This window comes from Littorina saxatilis, linkage group LG4, assembly GCF_037325665.1.
Source record: "Littorina saxatilis isolate snail1 linkage group LG4, US_GU_Lsax_2.0, whole genome shotgun sequence".
In the NCBI taxonomy this organism is placed as follows: domain Eukaryota; kingdom Metazoa; phylum Mollusca; class Gastropoda; order Littorinimorpha; family Littorinidae; genus Littorina; species Littorina saxatilis.
This window is the reverse complement of record NC_090248.1, coordinates 36,861,542-36,879,023: the sequence shown is the minus strand read 5'-3', so window position 1 is coordinate 36,879,023 and position 17,482 is coordinate 36,861,542. Positions and strand designations below refer to the sequence as shown.

Sequence of the window (17,482 nt, the reverse complement as noted above, 5' to 3'; positions counted from 1 at the left end):
TGGTGCTTATTGGCTTTCTACCATGAGATATGGTCACTTTTAGTGGTTCACTACCTTATTTTGGTCACATTTCATAAGGGTCAAAGTGACCTTGACCTTGATCATATGTGACCAAATGTGTCTCATGATGAAAGCATAACATGTGCCCCACAAAATTTTTAAGTTTGAAACAGTTATCTTCCATAGTTCAGGGTCAAGGTCACTTCAAAATATGTATACAATCCAACTTTGAAGAGCTCCTGTGACCTTGACCTTGAAGCAAGGTAAACCAAACTGGTATCAAAAGATGGGGCTTACTTTGCCCTATATATCATATATAGGTGAGGTATTGAATCTCAAAAACTTCAGAGAAAATGGGAAAAATGTGAAAAATAGCTGTTTTTTAGACAACATTTATGGCCCCTGCGACCTTGACGCAAGGTCAAGATGCTATGTATGTTTTTTGGGGCCTTGTCATCATACACCATCTTGCCAAATTTGGTACTGATAGACTGAATAGTGTCCAAGAAATATCCAACGTTAAAGTTTTCCGGACGGCCGGCCGGACGGACGGAGGGGACGGACGACTCGGGTGAGTACATAGACTCACTTTTGCTTCGCATGTGAGTCAATAAACCAACTGGTTGTATGCCTACAATAAACCAACTGGTTGTATGCCTACAATAAACCAACAGGTTGTATGCCATCAATAAACCAACTGGTTGTATGCCTTCAATAAATCAACTGGTTGTATGCCTTCAATAAAGAGCCTCAACACAAAGATCTGCACTCAAACGCATCTGCCTTGTTATTTTGTATGACGGGTAGTATAGTTTCACAAAGTAAATTTGCAAACTGAAATGCCTAGCAACAGCACTCCCCCCGCAGAATGTTCCCGCGTGGAGGCAGAAGCTGCAGTGCTCTAAGTCTCTGCCTCTTCTAGCAAAGATGACCTTTGTGAACTTACGAATACGAAAACTTTTGTCCATCCCTTGAACATACAGTTGATTGGTTGGTTGGTTTTTCATCTTTAAATCTATTTGCAGACCTTGGAACCCCTGTTATGCACTTGGAGTATTCTCAAACAAACTTGGTGTATTTTCAGAAAAATGTGCGTACTCCACACAACATTTGAACATCGACGATTCAAACATGCTTCACACGCATCCGTCTCACCGTTAAAAGTAAGTTAACCTAAACATTTTAAACAAATGCACATTTCATTGTTTACTGCAAAACACTGCAACCATGTGTCAAAATACTGGATCGGCTTCGGGATGCGCTTGTGAAGAAAAGTGGTCTAGGAATTTTTTTCATCGTATTTTTTTCCCACTGACCGTACTGATCGTATTCTAGACAATCATGCGTACACAATACGGCGAAATCGTATGGGTTCCCTGGTCTGTTAATTTGGCTATTCAGCACCGATTCCATTTTTTCTCCTTTTTTTTGGTTTACATGGTGGTCTCTATTAGTTTAAAGTGACAAAGGTTCTAAAAAGCTCATATCTGTTCACACTTGTTATTTCAAATCTTAATACTTATCGTATTAATTAATCTCTTTTGCAAAGTTAAACTTGCTATCCGTGGGGAAGTCCCGAGGAAATGCTGAAAATGTAATGCACAAACATAAACTCTAACACAGCAATACCAACGCACGATCCTCTAAATAAAATCCCACAGTTCTCATCCCGAAAACTCGTGACATATGTATAATAACGTGCCTCGAGGCGGAGTTACGGAAGACGCAACGCCCACCCCAACGCTGATGGACATTTCTTATCTAAAGAAAACAGTGCTTGATAGAGAGTGTGGGTACGTGGTTTGTTGGGAAAGACAGACGCCCAAAAGAGAGAGAGAGATAGAGTTCCCCCTCAGTCGGTGTATGTTAGAGAGCTAGAGAGAGAGATAAAGAGAGAGAGAGAGAGAGAGAGAGAGAGAGAGAGAGAATGGGCGGGAGAAAAGAGTATGTGTGAGGAAGAAAAGGGGGTGGGAAACAGGGAACCAATATTAGCATTTCTCTGTGTGTGTTTCTGTGCTGCGCGGGGGGGGGGGGGGGGGGGGGGGGGGGTGGTGGTGGTCAAGAATCGAGAGGAAGAGGCTCAGGAAGCGACTGTCTGGCAACGCATCACAGCACAGCACAGCCAGCGCCAGTCTACAGCTCGCAGAGGGAGGCTGCCTGGTACCCCAGTGTTACTTATAACCCCAGCGGCTACAACACTTCACACAAACATTTCTGGCGATCGCACAGTGAAGACGTGTTCCACGTGCAGTTGTGAACTGAGAGATACTGGATTTACCAAAGCATTTGCCTCCCGGCGAGTTTCTCAATGTCAAGCTTATTACGGAATAGCAGATTGTCCGTGGGTCAGCTGTTTAACAGAATAACAGATTGGAGTGTCAACTTGACAACGGAAGGACTGATATTAATTCTGTGTCACTTTTTTGACAAAGGGACATCTGTGATCGACTAAACCAAGGTCGTTCGGAGTTCCTGAACATCAACATTCGTACTGAATAAACAGCAGAACTGTGCGACAAAAACGAGATACAAACTTTTGTAAAAAAAATAATAATTTGGTGGTCTGTGATTAGGACACCTTTTCAAAGTTCGCAACGACAACGGGATGCCTCAGTTACACAATAAAATGGGTTGAATTCACGAGCAAGAGAACACACGTAGTGCATCTTTATCTACTGAAAGTCAACTGAGTGACTGTTCCATTCACAAAAGCAATCTCTAGACCTTCAAAAAAAACATAAAACAATCGTGCAAAGTTGGAATTTTCGGTGAGAAGTATGGCCAACAGATCTTCGGCAGCCATGGCAGATGTCGGGGTGCGCACTCTGGGCAGTCGGCTGGACAGAGACAACCTGGAGTCCCAAGTAGCGCTCTACGGTGCAGTCGCTCTCATGAGCATCATCATTTTCGTCGGATGTGCAGGTAAGCACGAACGCACGCACGATCGCTTGCTATCTCCCTCTCTCTCTAGGTGTCTCGTCATGTTAAATATGTGTCAGTTGTAACGGGTCCGTTGGCCTATTCTCTAAATACACTAACACCGAAGATCTTCATGTTAATCCGGTTCTTGTACATTTTTATTTCAAGCACATGTCTTGCTGTCAGTTGACAGTTGTGGCCTTTGGTGGCAGCGATTTGCATTCATTACGTTAATATAATAATAAATAAATCAATTTGAATCAAGAAATAACAATTTAATCCAAACTTACTGGCACACCTCTTGGGGTACTAATTAATTTCCCGGAGCAGTTTCATTCTATCAAACAATGAAAGACAGTTATCTCCCGGTGCCACCTCAATGAAATTAACGACTGATCAGATAATGAACTGCCGCTAGCAGCACAATTCGTTCAGCTTATTTCTCAAACAGATGGCAACTCTCAAAGCATAGTCACACAAACGCAATGGAAATACGTCAGTTCCCCCCACCCCCTTCCACACACTAAAAGACCCAATTCTTCTCAGATTATGAAGGCTTCAACAGAGGGAATAATGTAACCACTAAACACGAAATCAGATTTGCATAAATCATTCGACACCTGAGTAATTTGAGTAGTTTGGCGCAAAATAAGACATTGTATAAAGCGAAATGCCAAAACGCGAATGGCATTTAAAAAATGCAATATATATTCACTTAAAATGTTGTATAAAGTGCACCCCCTATGAAAAAAAAGTATGCCAACACACATGTCTACAACGTTCCTCCCCCCTGTGTGCAGGAAACTTGATGGTGATCTTGGCCGTGCGAACGACCAAGAAGCTACAGACCGTGTCCAACGCCTTCGTGGTCAACCTGAGCGTGTGTGACCTTCTCTTCGTCACCGTCATCCTGCCCTTCAACATGTACACCTACCTCACTGACGGGTGGAACTTGCCCCACGCACTCTGCAAGGCCATCGGCTTTCTGGGATACACTCTCACCGGTGGGTGCTATAACGTTATTGTCATCAAGACTTAACAAGGCTCGGGTTATTCCGAACGGCCTGGAGGGAAAACAAGTCGCGTAAGACGAAATTAATACATTTAGTCAAGCTGTCCTAACTCACAGAATGAAACAGAACGCACTGCATTTTTTCAACAAGACAAGTCAGGTTCGTCAATCCCTGCGAGAAGGAAATCGCTCACTTTTCACTTGCAAAACAAAGTGAAATTAACAAGCCAGAATAGCGCGGTAGTGTATTGCGCTAAGGAGGAAAACGCGCTTTTCTGTATTCTTTTTAATTTTCAGAGCTTGTTTTAAATACAACATATCATATATATACGTTTTTAGAATCAGGAAATGATAACGGAAAAGATGAAATCTTTTTTGGATCGATTTTTTATATTCTAATCGTAGTACTAATTAACCTATTTTTGTTAATTCTGATCACATCTTAAGAGTAACCATGACCTATGTATATATTTTCTGATTTAGAATTTGATGAAGAATACGATGCAATCAATTTTGAAACTCTTCGCAAAATTTGATTTTAATGACAACTTTAATGAGCAAACTCATTAATTAATTTCTAAGCCTCCAAGCTGAAATGCAATACCAATGTTCAGGCTACGTCGAAGATTACTTGACCAAAATTTCAACCAATTTAGTTGAAAAATTAGGGCGTGACAGTGCCGCATCAAGTTCCATTAAATGCCGGATATGACGTCATCGAACACATTTATCCGAGAAAAGAAAAAATGGTCTGGGGATATCATACCCAGGAACTCTCATCATCATGTGAAGTTTCATGACGATCTGTCCAGTAGTTTTCTCGGAACCGATCTACACGCACACATACACCACCACCCTCGTCTCGATTCCCCGTCTCTATGTTAAAACATTTAGTCATAACTTGACTAAATGTAAAAAGCAAATGCAAACTTATGTTATCTCCCCTCGTTGTGCATTCTCATTGTATGTAAAAAATGTGTGTTAGCAAACTACAATAGAATACGCACACAAAAAGCGTTCAGACTGCCGAATCCAGATCAGTACAGATCGGTAATGGCAAGGTCAACGACGAAAAGTAGCACAAATATGAACCAAGGTTCATCCTCAACAAGAAATCTACATCGGTGACACTGGACTTGGCACTTACGTAGGACAGAAGGAAAAAAGATACTTGCACGCACAAAAAAAGCTAAACAATATTTAATCTTCTGTCCACAGGCACGACCATCATCACCATAACGCTGATCGCCTGGAACCGCTACAAGCTTGTGGTGGACTCCCAGAGCTACCGCCGCCTCTTCTCGCCCAAACGTATCGCTGTCATGCTGACCATGGCCTGGGTGGTCCCCATGCTCAGCCTCATCCCCGCACTCCTGGAGGTCTGGGGGCGCTTTGGTTATGTGGCTATGATGGTTACCTGCAATCTTCTGCTGGACCACGACTCCCAGAGCTTCAAGCTGTTCCTGCTTATGGTGCGTGCTGTGGTGCCTTGCAGCCTCATCATCTACTACTACGTGCGCATCTACCGCACCACCAAGGCCTCACACCGCCGCGTACGTCAGGGGCGGCTGCTGGCGGCGTCGGTGGGTCAGCTTGACCAGATGATCCAGCGCAAGGAACTGCACCTGACCAAGATGATGGCCACCATCTTCATCGTCTTCGCCCTGTCCTACTTCCCCTGCACCGTGTCCTCCATCGTGGACTGGAACACTGTGCTGTCCAAGCGATTCCACATGTTCTGCCTCATCACCATCTACATGGGCAGCGCCGTCAACCCCCTCATCTACGGTCTGATGAACTCCCAGTTCCGCCTGGCCTACTACACCATCCTACTCTGCCAGTGCTGCAAGCCTGCCAAGGCTTCACACTACAGAACAGACACCGTCAGTCCAACTCTGTCCAGCAAAATCTACGCTAAGAGAAACAAGGGAAGAAAGAGCCACAACAGCCCCACGACCAAGCTAACCTCGGACAGTAATACTCCTGTCCCCTCCCCACAACAACAACAGCATATCTGCAAGTTCAGCCACGCCAACGAACAGGATTGTCCAACCCCTCTGTCCTCCCCCGAGAGCGTTGCACGTGCAAAGTTCAACTTACTGAGTGACACCGACAGCCCGCTCTCTTCTCCAGAGCCCAGTGTGCGTAGATTCATCAAACTGCACCGCACAGAGACAGAGAAGACCTGTGTGCCAGATTATGAACCTGAGGTCGCTTCAAGTGAAGACATATAGAGGGTACAACAAACAAACCCAAAAGGACGAATGAACAACACCTGTGTTTCAGCAACGGTCTACTCTAAAAATGACATTCTCCTGCACAAATGTATAAAGTGTATTTTGTTTGGACTGTCGGTGGTATAGAATTCTGTCTTAACAATGATATGCAACCTTCTCCAGCCCTGAAAGTCCAACAAATGATGTACTCGCCTTTGGCTACTGATTCTGAAAATTTCCTAGCCAGAGAGCAAACTTTACCAGCCAAACCAAGAATTTGTTTCAGCAACTTTACGCTCATTTGGCGAGAAGGTGAACATTTGTGCTCACCAGTTACATGATTCTACTCGCCATGGCAAGTAAAATACTCGCCACTTTCAGGCATGTTCTCAGAGTCATAATCTCTCAAAACTTCTTGCAGTCATCCGTTTTTCCCATACATTTACCAGTGTAAACACTAGTCCCACAGATACTGTGAAACAAATCACATATGTTGAAAAAACATCACAAAGATGTGGGAGCCCCTGCAACAGAACTCCACTACAAACAGCGTTTAAGAACGAAGACTTGCAGTTTGCAGTTTTATTCTGGAGATGATTGTAATCAAAGCACTCACTTTCACAAGAACAGAAAGCACTAATTTTAACAAGGACATGTCAATTAAAGAAGTAAATTTCTGAATGCTCATGTTTTTACAGCAAGCACAGCTGTGATAAACTGTACAGCCTGATTTAAAACCAGCGAAATGAGATTTAGTTCAAAGAAAAAACTCAAATGGTCCATGCCAATGAAAAGAGACAATGTGATATGTACCTAAAGTATATTCAATGGTGTGTGTGTGAGTGGAAGAATGAATGAATGAATGAGAGAGAGAGAGAGAGAGAGAGAGAGAGAGAGAGAGAGAGAGAGAGAGAGAGAGAGGTGGAGGGGGGAGACAGGCCTCTTTAAGTGCGCGAGCACAAACTCTATATTTGATGAAGATGAATTAGGTTTTATATCATTCTCATAGAAAATATTGACCAGATTAACTGTTTTATATGCGTTCTACAGCAATTCATGTGGAAGCTAGTGACTAAAAAAAGCAATGTACATAAATGATTGCAACAGAAAATGTGAGTACATGTATTTCAATAGGTCTTGGAGTTGCTAGTACACCATATATATGTCGAGTATCGAGTCAAGTGGCACACAATTAAACCACATGGCACTTTTCTTGAATTTTTTTTACAAGATTATAATTTGCAAATAAACTATCACCATTAGAATTCACATGTTCCTTCAGTCATGTTTTACTTTAATATTGTTATTAACCAGCTTAAACTAATGATTAACTGTCAGCTTTTAGTTTTACACATGTATCTAGATTATATAGATCTATATTTCAGACAAGAAATGTGAAAATTCTTTACATTTACTGGTTCAGTCTCACCAAGTTGCTTGAGCAGTTCATGACACAATCAGTGATATTCACTACATCTCCCATTTTGAGAATCTGAATCATTCCTCACTACGAGTCACTAAATAAACTTTTGAACAAAATGTATCTGCGTTTGTGATTGTGAAATGACGAGAATGTACGCTTGAAGATGTTTCACGCATGCCACACAACATTCAGTATGTGAGCGTTTGTGTGTGACTGTGAGCTTGTCTGTCTGTAGAGTCTTGCGTGTGCATGTGACCATGAGTGTGCATACTACAGTACTTCACAAACATGCAATCATGTCCACAATCTCTCTCAGAGTCTCTCTCTTCACACATTCATAGCTATTTATTCCCATGAAAAACTTCTGTCTCAAGAATGCACGATCTCATGATTTTGTAGGAATATTAATTTCCCAATTTTTATAAAAAAAATTTTAACAGCAAGTGCAATCTATGCAAGCTGCAATGAACGCGTTTATCCATCCTCCAGCAAGCTCTGTACCACTGTACAGTGTACTCACACTCACAGTAAGCATCATATCAATTTACGATTTTATCTACAATCTGGTATTGAACCACAAGCAAGTATCAATATATCTATAAACTCTCAACCATTCAAACTCGACAGTATGCTAGTGTTCAGTGCATTTTCTACACGTAAACAAATAATCTAACTTGTACTGAAATCAGACATGAGACCAGCAAATGTTCAAAAAGTAGGAAAGTAAGCCGGGGTCCAGGGGCAACGCCTCGGTAGGGGGTTCAGGGGGGCGAAGCCCCCCTGACGGAAAATGAATGTTAGAATTATAAAGGCCATTTTGGGGCCTCTCCTGATAGCAAAAAATGAGATCATGCCTTTTTAAAAAGCTATAAAACCCACAAGAATAATATGTTTTAGCATTTTAAACAAAAGTGTACTTCAGACCTGTTTACCCTAAACCGGAGGCAAGAGTACTTTCCCAAAAAGTTGAGTGTATTTTTCAAAAAGTTGGTGTACTTTGCAAGCAAAGCCATATGGGCTTGGGAAAATGTACGCCTGGGTGCAAACGTGTTTGTGTAAGAATAGCATCTCTTGTGAACACCTTCAGAATTTAACTCCTTCCAATACAACAGGAATAAAACAATTTTATTTACCTGTCAGTTAACATTATAACCAGTGTCTTCCAACTGATAATGAAAAGATGAAGTTCGTGAAATAACATCTGCGGTTGACAGTGGCAAGTTCATTTTTACAATCATCTCAGAAAACATTGCTTCAGCACGGACTACAGCCTTTTCTTCTGGCAGGATTTGCTTTGCGGGAATGAACTTCATAATTCCTTGGCAGCTTTCAGCGGATTTCTTTGCAGCAACCTTGTCCAGATGAGTTTTGGAAATGCAGTGTCGTTCGATGTCATATTTCCCAGCATGGGCAATGGAGAAATCTGATTTACAATACTTGCAGTGTGCATGACTTTTTCCCATAGTAGACTCCACAATTCCTGGCTCTTTCTTATATTTCTCCAAGAAAATCTGCTGCTTCTGCTGTTTAGACTTGGTACAGTCATCCAAAACTGACACATTTTACCCCTTCATTTTGCCACGATTGTCCAGACGATCGCACGTGCCAACAACTGAACAAGGTTTCCACAGCTGAAGACTCGCTGTCATGGTTATCTCCCTTCGACCGAAACCGGTATCAGTTGTACCATCCCGTAATCAGCACACCAACACCGGAAAACGTATTCTAGACTTTTTCTTATGCGTATTTTGTGCGTGTGTCGCGTATTTGCGTACCGATAATAATTTGGCGTACAAAATACGCCCAAATCGTACTGGTAAACAGGTCTGGTAATTTATAACAATCACACACACACAAAACTTTCCCCTTATTTTTTTCAGTTGCTGATGAAAGATGAAACACCCGACTACGTTCTCATCAACTAATTTCGGTGGTGCACTCGCCCTATCGCAAAAAGAAACAAGTCGCGTAAGGCGAAAATACAACATTTAGTCAAGTAGCTGTCGAACTCACAGAATGAAACTGAACGCAATGCAACGCAGCAAGACCGTATACTCGTAGCATCGTCAGTCCACCGCTCACGACAAGAAGAGCGGGGTAGTACTTGCGCTGAGAAGGATAGCACGCTTTTCTGTACCTCTCTTCGTTTTAACTTTCTGAGCGTGTTTTTAATCCAAACATATATCTATATGTTTTTGGAATCAGGAACCGACAAGGAATAAGATGAAAGTGTTTTTAAATTGATTTCGAAAATTTAATTTTCATATTAATTTTTATATATTTAATTTTCAGAGCTTGTTTTTAATCCAAATATAACATATTTATATGTTTTTGGAATCAGCAAATGATGGAGCATAAGATGAATGTAAATTTGGATCGTTTTATAAAAAACATATTTTTTTTACAATTTTCAGATTTTTAATGACCAAAGTCATTAAGGGGAGGTGGGCCAGTGCACTACCTTTTTTTTTATTTTGAATGTTTTATTGTGTCTGAATGTTATTTTATGAAAGAAATGAACAAATGATGACAAAGAATAGTCACTTTTTGTATTTTCGGTTGCTGGTCAAAATACAGACAAAAGTGGAGTACAGGAGATACACGGATTTTCATCAGATGTGATTGTCACACTTCTAATTATTGTTTTATTTTATCCTTCTGGGTATGCTCTAGGGGATTACGAAGCAGATCTTGTTTATTATATTTATATTTGGAGTTAGGAACACTTCTTTGTTACAACTGTCAAACTTTAGGGTAACGCTTGCGAAATTATTTTTTGAAATAATCTGGATATGACTATAATAAAATGTCAGCAAAATCCCTTCGTAATCCCCCAGAATGTTATATTCTGCACAAACTACAAAAGAAAATATTGCTCTAGCTAAATTACAGCCAGAGAAATCGCGTAACCCAAGACGTAACCGTAGGCAAAATGGCTGAACTGAGAAAAACGACATTGAAGATTGAACACCACAGAAACACTATTGAAACAGACATACAAGGACAAAACTGTGTTATGAATGAACAGCTTAGTTTATTTGAATTGCAAACTACTTAGCCTTTAGCACGCCAGCAGAGAATTTATGCGTCCATCCCTTCTTTCCCTCTGTCAACCAGCATGGGGATACTGCCCCAGCGCTAAACGTGTATCAATGACCCGATTCTCGTTTGTATTTGCATGCGAGAATAACGGTATTTTTAACGGTAACTTACTTCAGCTAGAACGAGACTTATTTCCTTCCGTTATCTCGTCGATTTGTTGGTTTCCTCGAAGTTTTCTGCTTTTGTTTTTACATCGATACAGTACTTTGGTACTTCGACAAGCAAGATGGAGGATGATGAGTTTGAAACTTTCGTTTGAGTTGTTTTTTGACAACAAATCGTACGTGGAATCTGAACGATTTACTGAGGAAGCTCTTCGCAATGAACTGTGTATCGCGGTGAAGAAAATGACACAGTTCGTCAAGACAGTGACGGAATTTACGAAAGTGCAGATTGATACAAACAGTTGCTGATCCAGTTTCGTTCGGGAAATGGCAGGCCCAGCAAACATTACCGATAATCTGACTGATGTTGGATACTTTCTCCTGTTTTTGTTTTTTTGCTTAGCAAATGCTCAACTTGCTTGTCGAGGAGATACTGCACAGAAACTGACTCAAATTCAGCGCAAAGCAAGCCAGTGCCGAGACGTAAAAAGTGTGCTGCATGGCGTGTTCGGAAATGGCGACCTGTGGATCTGCGTGGAGATCAAAGCTTTCCTCTGTATCGAAAACACCGACAGAATCCAAACTTTGGCCTAGTACCAGCGGAACTACTTGTTGTTGCTAACCGAACTAATAAAGACATTGTCCTCTTTCTTATTTCGAGCCATTGTTATCGTATCAAAGGTTGTTTCTCAAGGAAAAATTCGCTTTCGGTTGTCACCGATCGTTTGATGTGTAACCAGGATGTTGTAAAACCGAGTGAACTTCGGGTGTTCCCGTCATGGCCGAGAGTCTCTTCGGTAGTTTCCGTATGCAAAATTCGTAAGCTGAGCATGCGCACTCACAAAGTAAACTGGTTCCCGATTTCGGTTTATGAAACGAACCAATGGATGTCGAGTACCTTCCAAATAAGGACATTTCCGTTCGATTACGATTGCTGCCTTTGCAACGGACAAGTGGCTGAGTGAATGGAACATTCATCAAAACACTGATGTCATGTTATAGGTCAAGAGCTGCTGCGCAGTTTCGTATGTCGTGAATGCACTGTTTTGCTGAGGACAAAGCCGTAACTAGCCTTTGAAATGAGACATTTTTTGGCGGGGGAATATCGACTACAGAAGACAATCAATGCCACACATGTTCACATTTTGTCTTTATTGACAGATAAATAGGACACTTTTGACAAAAACACCGACACACATGGATGATAGGTATGTTATGGAAACAAAATCTGCTAAAATACCCAAAACAGTGTTTTGAACGATTTGGTCAATTTTGCACTGGCCCACCTGCCCTTAATTGTTAAGCCACCAAGCTGAAATGCAATACGGAAGTCCGACCTTCGTCGAAGATTGCTTTACAAACACTTCAATCAATTTGATTGAAAAATGAGCGTGTGACTGCCGCCTCAACTTTCACGAAAAGCCGGATATGACGTCATCAAAGACATTTATCAAAAAAATGAAAAAAACGTATGGGGATTTCATACCCAGGAACTCTGTCAAATTTCATAAAGATCGGTCCAGTAGTTTAGTCTGAATCGCTCTACACACACACACACACACACACACACATACACCACGACCCTGAGTCTCGTCTCGATTCCCCCCTCTACGTTAAAACATTTAGTCAACAAAAGTTCGCTTGCATTATTTATTTTATAGAATTCTCGCGACCTGGCGAAAAAAATGTCGATGCACCTCTAGCCCTATGTATCTGCTAGTGGTACCGGTCAGTATCGTCCACAACCAACCACTCAAAACGACGTACTTTGCCGTAACCTGACCCTGGGGTCCGGAGCCAAATCGCCGACCGGATTTTTGAGTGGGCGTGGTTTGCAGCGAGAGTTATCTTTTCCTAGCTTGCCCCATGCATAGACATGCTACACCAAGTCCGTATTTCACCACGCAGTGGCCGTTGTCGCACCACGTGCACACGGCCTGACCGGGAATGGATATCTTGGCGATACTGTCGCCAATGAGCTGAGCTGGCGCCTTTCTTTCTTGTTGATAGTGACAGTCACTTCTTCTGACAGCCAGTTGGCTTTCCACTTGTTTTTCACACTTTGGTCGTCGATCGTAAGAGCTTCCACAGCCATGATGCTACCTTTTTCACCTTCGGCGTTTGGAGATCGGCAGCCAATCAAAACAACCCGCAAACCGCCATCGGTGAATAATTAAGCCCCGGCGATAATCGTCGGAGATCGACAGCCAATCAAACGCGACCCATGATACTGCTATGGGTTCACGCGAGTGCTGGGGTGCGAATGCACTGACTTCAGACGCAGACAGCTTCAGCTGAACGGTTCATACCACCACCCCCTCCCCCCTTTTTTCTCAACGAATTTGCATCGATCTCAAGAATGGTCTGTGAGCTAAGGAAAATATCGGAATTCCGATAAAAATCGGACCAGTCCCATGTCTGTGAAATGCATGAAGCAATGTAACTCACCACAACTTGAGGTATGGGCACTTTTCTTTTTTTCTGAAAAACAAAAACTATGTTTAAAAAAAAAAACAAGTCATGGCGGGTAAGAATCTACATCTGCTTGTTTTTTAACATTGTGACTCGCCAGCAGTATTTTCAAACAACAACATAATTATTCTTTTACACCAATACATAATAAAACAAGTCCCGCAATGCGAAATTACAACATTTAGTCAATCAGTCGAACTCACAGAATGAAACTGAACACGCAATCCATTTTTTTTCACCAAGACATAACAGCTTCATCAATCCCTAAGGCAAGGTAATGGCTCACTTTTCCCGTGCAACACGAAGTGAAATTGACGAGTCAGTAAAGCGCAAGAGCGTAATGCGGTAAGCAGGAAAGATATTTCCGTTTCAGGTTGGTTTAAATGAATATTTTGATATCCAATCGTGGAAGGTGGTTGCGTCGGTTGCGGAAAAAAAGATAGCGCAATTTTTTTAACCACAGTTTCGCTTTGTTCTGCCGCCATCGACTAATTTGCACACGCCATGTTAGTAGTTTCGAACACGAAGCACTTTCGAAGGCAAGTACGACTTGTTTACTTGGAAAATCGTTTTAACTTCCGTCTGTCGCTAACGATAGCACGATTGAACGATCGCATTTTTCAGTTTATATGCTTAATAAATGCTTAATTTCTTCTTTACATCCGTTTTAAGAGATGGATTTCGCCCATCGCAACAACAATCACTTGCCAATGATAAATGACAGACCGATAATCTTTAGGGAAAGTTTAATCAATCTTTCTGAAATGAAGAGAATCTGTCCGACGCCAACGATAACATCAACGATAGTGCGATTGAACGATCGCATTTTTCGGTTTATATCAGACCTGTTTACCCTCCCGGATTGTCCGGAATTATTACGGATTTGGGGTCTAAATTCCGGTATTACGGAATACTACCGAAAATTCCGGTCGAGAGAACCTTTTTTGTGCGTGAAAATTCAAAGTCGAAATTGTGGTAGTCACCAGGGCTTTGATATCAAGGCTGACCGAAACAGCCTTTTCTGCGCATGTACACAGCAAGGTATTTGTCGGATTCCGCGGATTTGAGATCGACGTTGGTCCGAAGGGTAATATAGGGCCGATCTCCGTGGGGACGAAATGCCAACCAAAAAAGCGAAAGTTGTACAGAAATATCGGCAAAACTATTAAGTCAAGTGGCGGTGTCTGGTGAAGTTTAAGAAGAGCGAACCACATTCATTTTGGTGATCAACTTGAGATCAGTGCAACAACAAAGCTAATCAGTTACGAGTCACGTCGCGGCACGTGTCCCGAGGTTAGACGCAGCATTAGTTTTAACAAAATGCAGTACACAAATGAACATGGAAACAAACAAAAACACGAAATTATGTTTGGCAAAACATGAGCCTGCTTCGCATCGCGTTTATTTGACCTAGGTCTCTACTTCCACAGAATCTCTGACCTGCGAACCGATCGCTCACTACGGTCAGTCGCGCCAGAGACATAGATGTAGGTCTATGGTCGCGCTGTTGCCGAAAATTCAAGTCTTTCTGAGTCTAAAACTGATCTCCATTAATATTTCTCCAATATAGCAAAGATCACAGTTCTTTGAATCAAAAAACTTACAACAAACTGTTTAAATGAAATAAACGAATCGGTCCTCTAAAATTAAAGGTAGCTTCTGGAGAGAGTTATTATGACTGGTTTTAATGCAGGATGTCTGATGTGACATGTGCTTTTGCATTTTGGAAATAAATTATATTGAGATTGATTGATTGATGTAAGGTGGTTTTGTTCACATGCATCTTCAAGTGACTGTAAATAGCCCAAGGGCGGAGGGGTGGGGGGATGTTACAGGGGTTCCGGACCCCCTCTCCCCCCCTTGCTGTCAAAAAAGCACACACAAAAAAATTTTTATAAAATTTCAGTCTGTGGGAAAAAAAAACTTATACATTTTCTGTCTGTGAAATTGTTGTTGTTGTCGGGAGCAGATATCAATGAAGTTAAATTGCCATTATTTAATACTAACTTTAAAAGAAATAATGAGTGGCTGCTGACACCAATTTATCATGTTTAAAATGAAGGATAAGCTACAAATTGTTAATAAAATAGCTAAAATTCTTCAGCCAGACCCCCCCAACGCCTGGACCCCAGGTTGTACCCCCCCCCCCCCCCCCCCTCTAGCTCTCTTGCTCCGCCCCTGAATACTGTGGTTTTTATATTTAGTCAAGTTTTGACTAAATATTTTAACATCGAGGGGGAATCGAAACGAGGGTCGTGGTGTATGTGCGTGCGTGCGTGTGTGTGTGTGTGTAGAGCGATTCAGACTAAACTACTGGACCGATCTTTATGAAATTTGACATGAGAGTTCCTGGGTATGAAATCCCCGAACGTTTTTTTCATTTTTTTGATAAATGTCTTTGATGACGTCATATCCGGCTTTTCGTGAAAGTTGAGGCGGCACTGTCACGCCCTCATTTTTCAACCAAATTGGTTGAAATTTTGGTCAAGTAATCTTCGACAAAGCCCGGACTTCGGTATTGCATTTCAGCTTGGTGGCTTAAAAATTAATTAATGACTTTGGTCTTATTCTCCATCATTTGCTGATTCCAAAAAAATAAATATAAATATGTTATATTCGGATTAAAAACAAGCTCTGAAATTTAAATATATATACAAATTATTATCAAAATTAAATTGTCCAAATCAATTTAAAAACACTTTCATCTTATTCCTTGTCGGTTCCTGATTCCAAAAACATATAGATAAGATATGTTTGGATTAAAAACACGCTCAGAAAGTTAAAACAAAGAGAGGTACAGAAAAGCGTGCTATCCTTCTTAGCGCAACTACTACCCCGCTCTTCTTGTCAATTTCACTGCCTTTGCCATGAGCGGTGGCCTGACGATGCTACGAGTAAAATGGCATTGCGTTCAGTTTCATTCTGTGAGTTCGACAGCTACTTGACTAAATATTGTATTTTCGCCTTACGCGACTTGTTTTTTTTTTTAGATAAAGTAAACTTGTCTTAGTTAACTTGCATATTATATATCAGGTGTCGTGACTGTTTGTGTGTGTGTGTCATCGAGCTTCTGTGTGTGTAGTACAATACATGTACTGTTAAACATGGTTATCAATTTTGTACTTGTTTTGCATGGTAGCGTGCGAATAAACGTGTCGTTTAATCGTTTTCGAGCTGGTTTATGGTTGATAAAAAAGATTACTCAAAGATGCCTCAAATTACGGAAAAGTACCAGCTGCATTCCTGATTTTCATTTGGGGGGGTAAACAGGTCTTTTATATGCATAATTATAATATGTTTTAAACTAATGCACATGTTATTGGCTTTAACGGTTTCATTCAGGCAAACAACAAATTCTACACTGCTTGCAAAGTCAAAATGGTAACCATTTCAATGTTTTTTTGCAACTTCGACGGTGGAGGCGGGCAAATATCATCAACATACACACTTGCTATCTATAGTATAAAAATAATTTGTGTGTGTTCTTTGATGATAGGGCTAATGGAAAAAGTCCTTCAAGCGATTCCATGTTAACTGATATTTTTGTGGAAATGTGAGATCGGCCGTGTAGTTACTGTGAAACCTGCCTTATGGTTACATCTACAACCGATTCCTTCATGCCACAACAACACATGTAAATCCATGTACATCAGTGGAGGATACACATAACGCTAACAGTGAAGTATAGCGCAGACTTGACTTATGTAGTCTTTCTCAAGATGGAACAATCTCAAATTAATCTTCCTTGAGGAAAGTGCAATTGCAAACCAGAACATGATATTAATTGTGGGCTAGTTAGGTTCTTTTTAGTCTGCTTTAGCCCAATGCCCCCCGAACCGCCCGGCATGGCCCGCTGGAAGTGCCATATGAAATCCCTGAAACACCCGGCATGGCCCGCTAAACACTAGGTCACCTACTTTCACTTTCGCTTTGAGCCTTACCCATAAGGCCTTGCGACCGGATGTGATTAATGCACTTCCTTCCGGCTGCTTCATTCTAGCGTTTGCAGAGTTTGAATCGATGCGATAGTGTGTTAGCTGTGAATTTTCAAAGTTTGAGATTTTTTGGGCTGACATAATGGCGTTGAACGAAGGTTTGGAAGTATGGTGTTCGATCATGGGGAACTCAGATGACGATTCTGACACGCCTTTTGAAGGTTTTCTACTTGAAGAGGTGAAAGGGGATGAGTCTGACATCGATCTGGGTGTTGTTATTCGACAACAGGACTTTCGGG

General features: G+C 41.5%; 1 protein-coding gene and 1 long non-coding RNA gene across 3 annotated transcripts in view; one reads left to right on the top strand and one right to left on the bottom strand.

Moving 5' to 3' along the window:
• LOC138964650 (uncharacterized) overlaps positions 1-17,482 on the bottom strand; it is a 26,699-nt gene that overhangs the window by 7,653 nt on the left and 1,564 nt on the right. For both annotated transcript variants that reach the window (XR_011455169.1, XR_011455170.1), the window contains exon 2: positions 13,225-13,257. This is a non-coding gene — a long non-coding RNA (uncharacterized lncRNA). The remainder of the gene's footprint in view (positions 1-13,224; positions 13,258-17,482) is intronic.
• On the top strand, positions 2,078-7,686 carry LOC138964649 (G-protein coupled receptor moody-like). Its single transcript, XM_070336658.1, has 3 exons — positions 2,078-2,922; positions 3,720-3,923; positions 5,150-7,686. The coding sequence occupies exons 1-3, from the start codon at positions 2,778-2,780 to the stop codon at positions 6,163-6,165; spliced, it is 1,365 nt and encodes a 454-aa protein (XP_070192759.1). The 5' UTR covers positions 2,078-2,777; the 3' UTR covers positions 6,166-7,686.

Excerpts from the sequence above, each read along its gene's own strand:
- LOC138964649 (XM_070336658.1), top strand. The coding sequence starts at position 2,778 with ATGGCCAACAGATCTTCGGCAGCCATGGCAGATGTCGGGGTGCGCACT. Across the intron at positions 2,923-3,719 it reads CATTTTCGTCGGATGTGCAG|GAAACTTGATGGTGATCTTG; the intron begins GTAAGCACGAAC and ends CCCTGTGTGCAG. Across the intron at positions 3,924-5,149 it reads TCTGGGATACACTCTCACCG|GCACGACCATCATCACCATA; the intron begins GTGGGTGCTATA and ends TTCTGTCCACAG.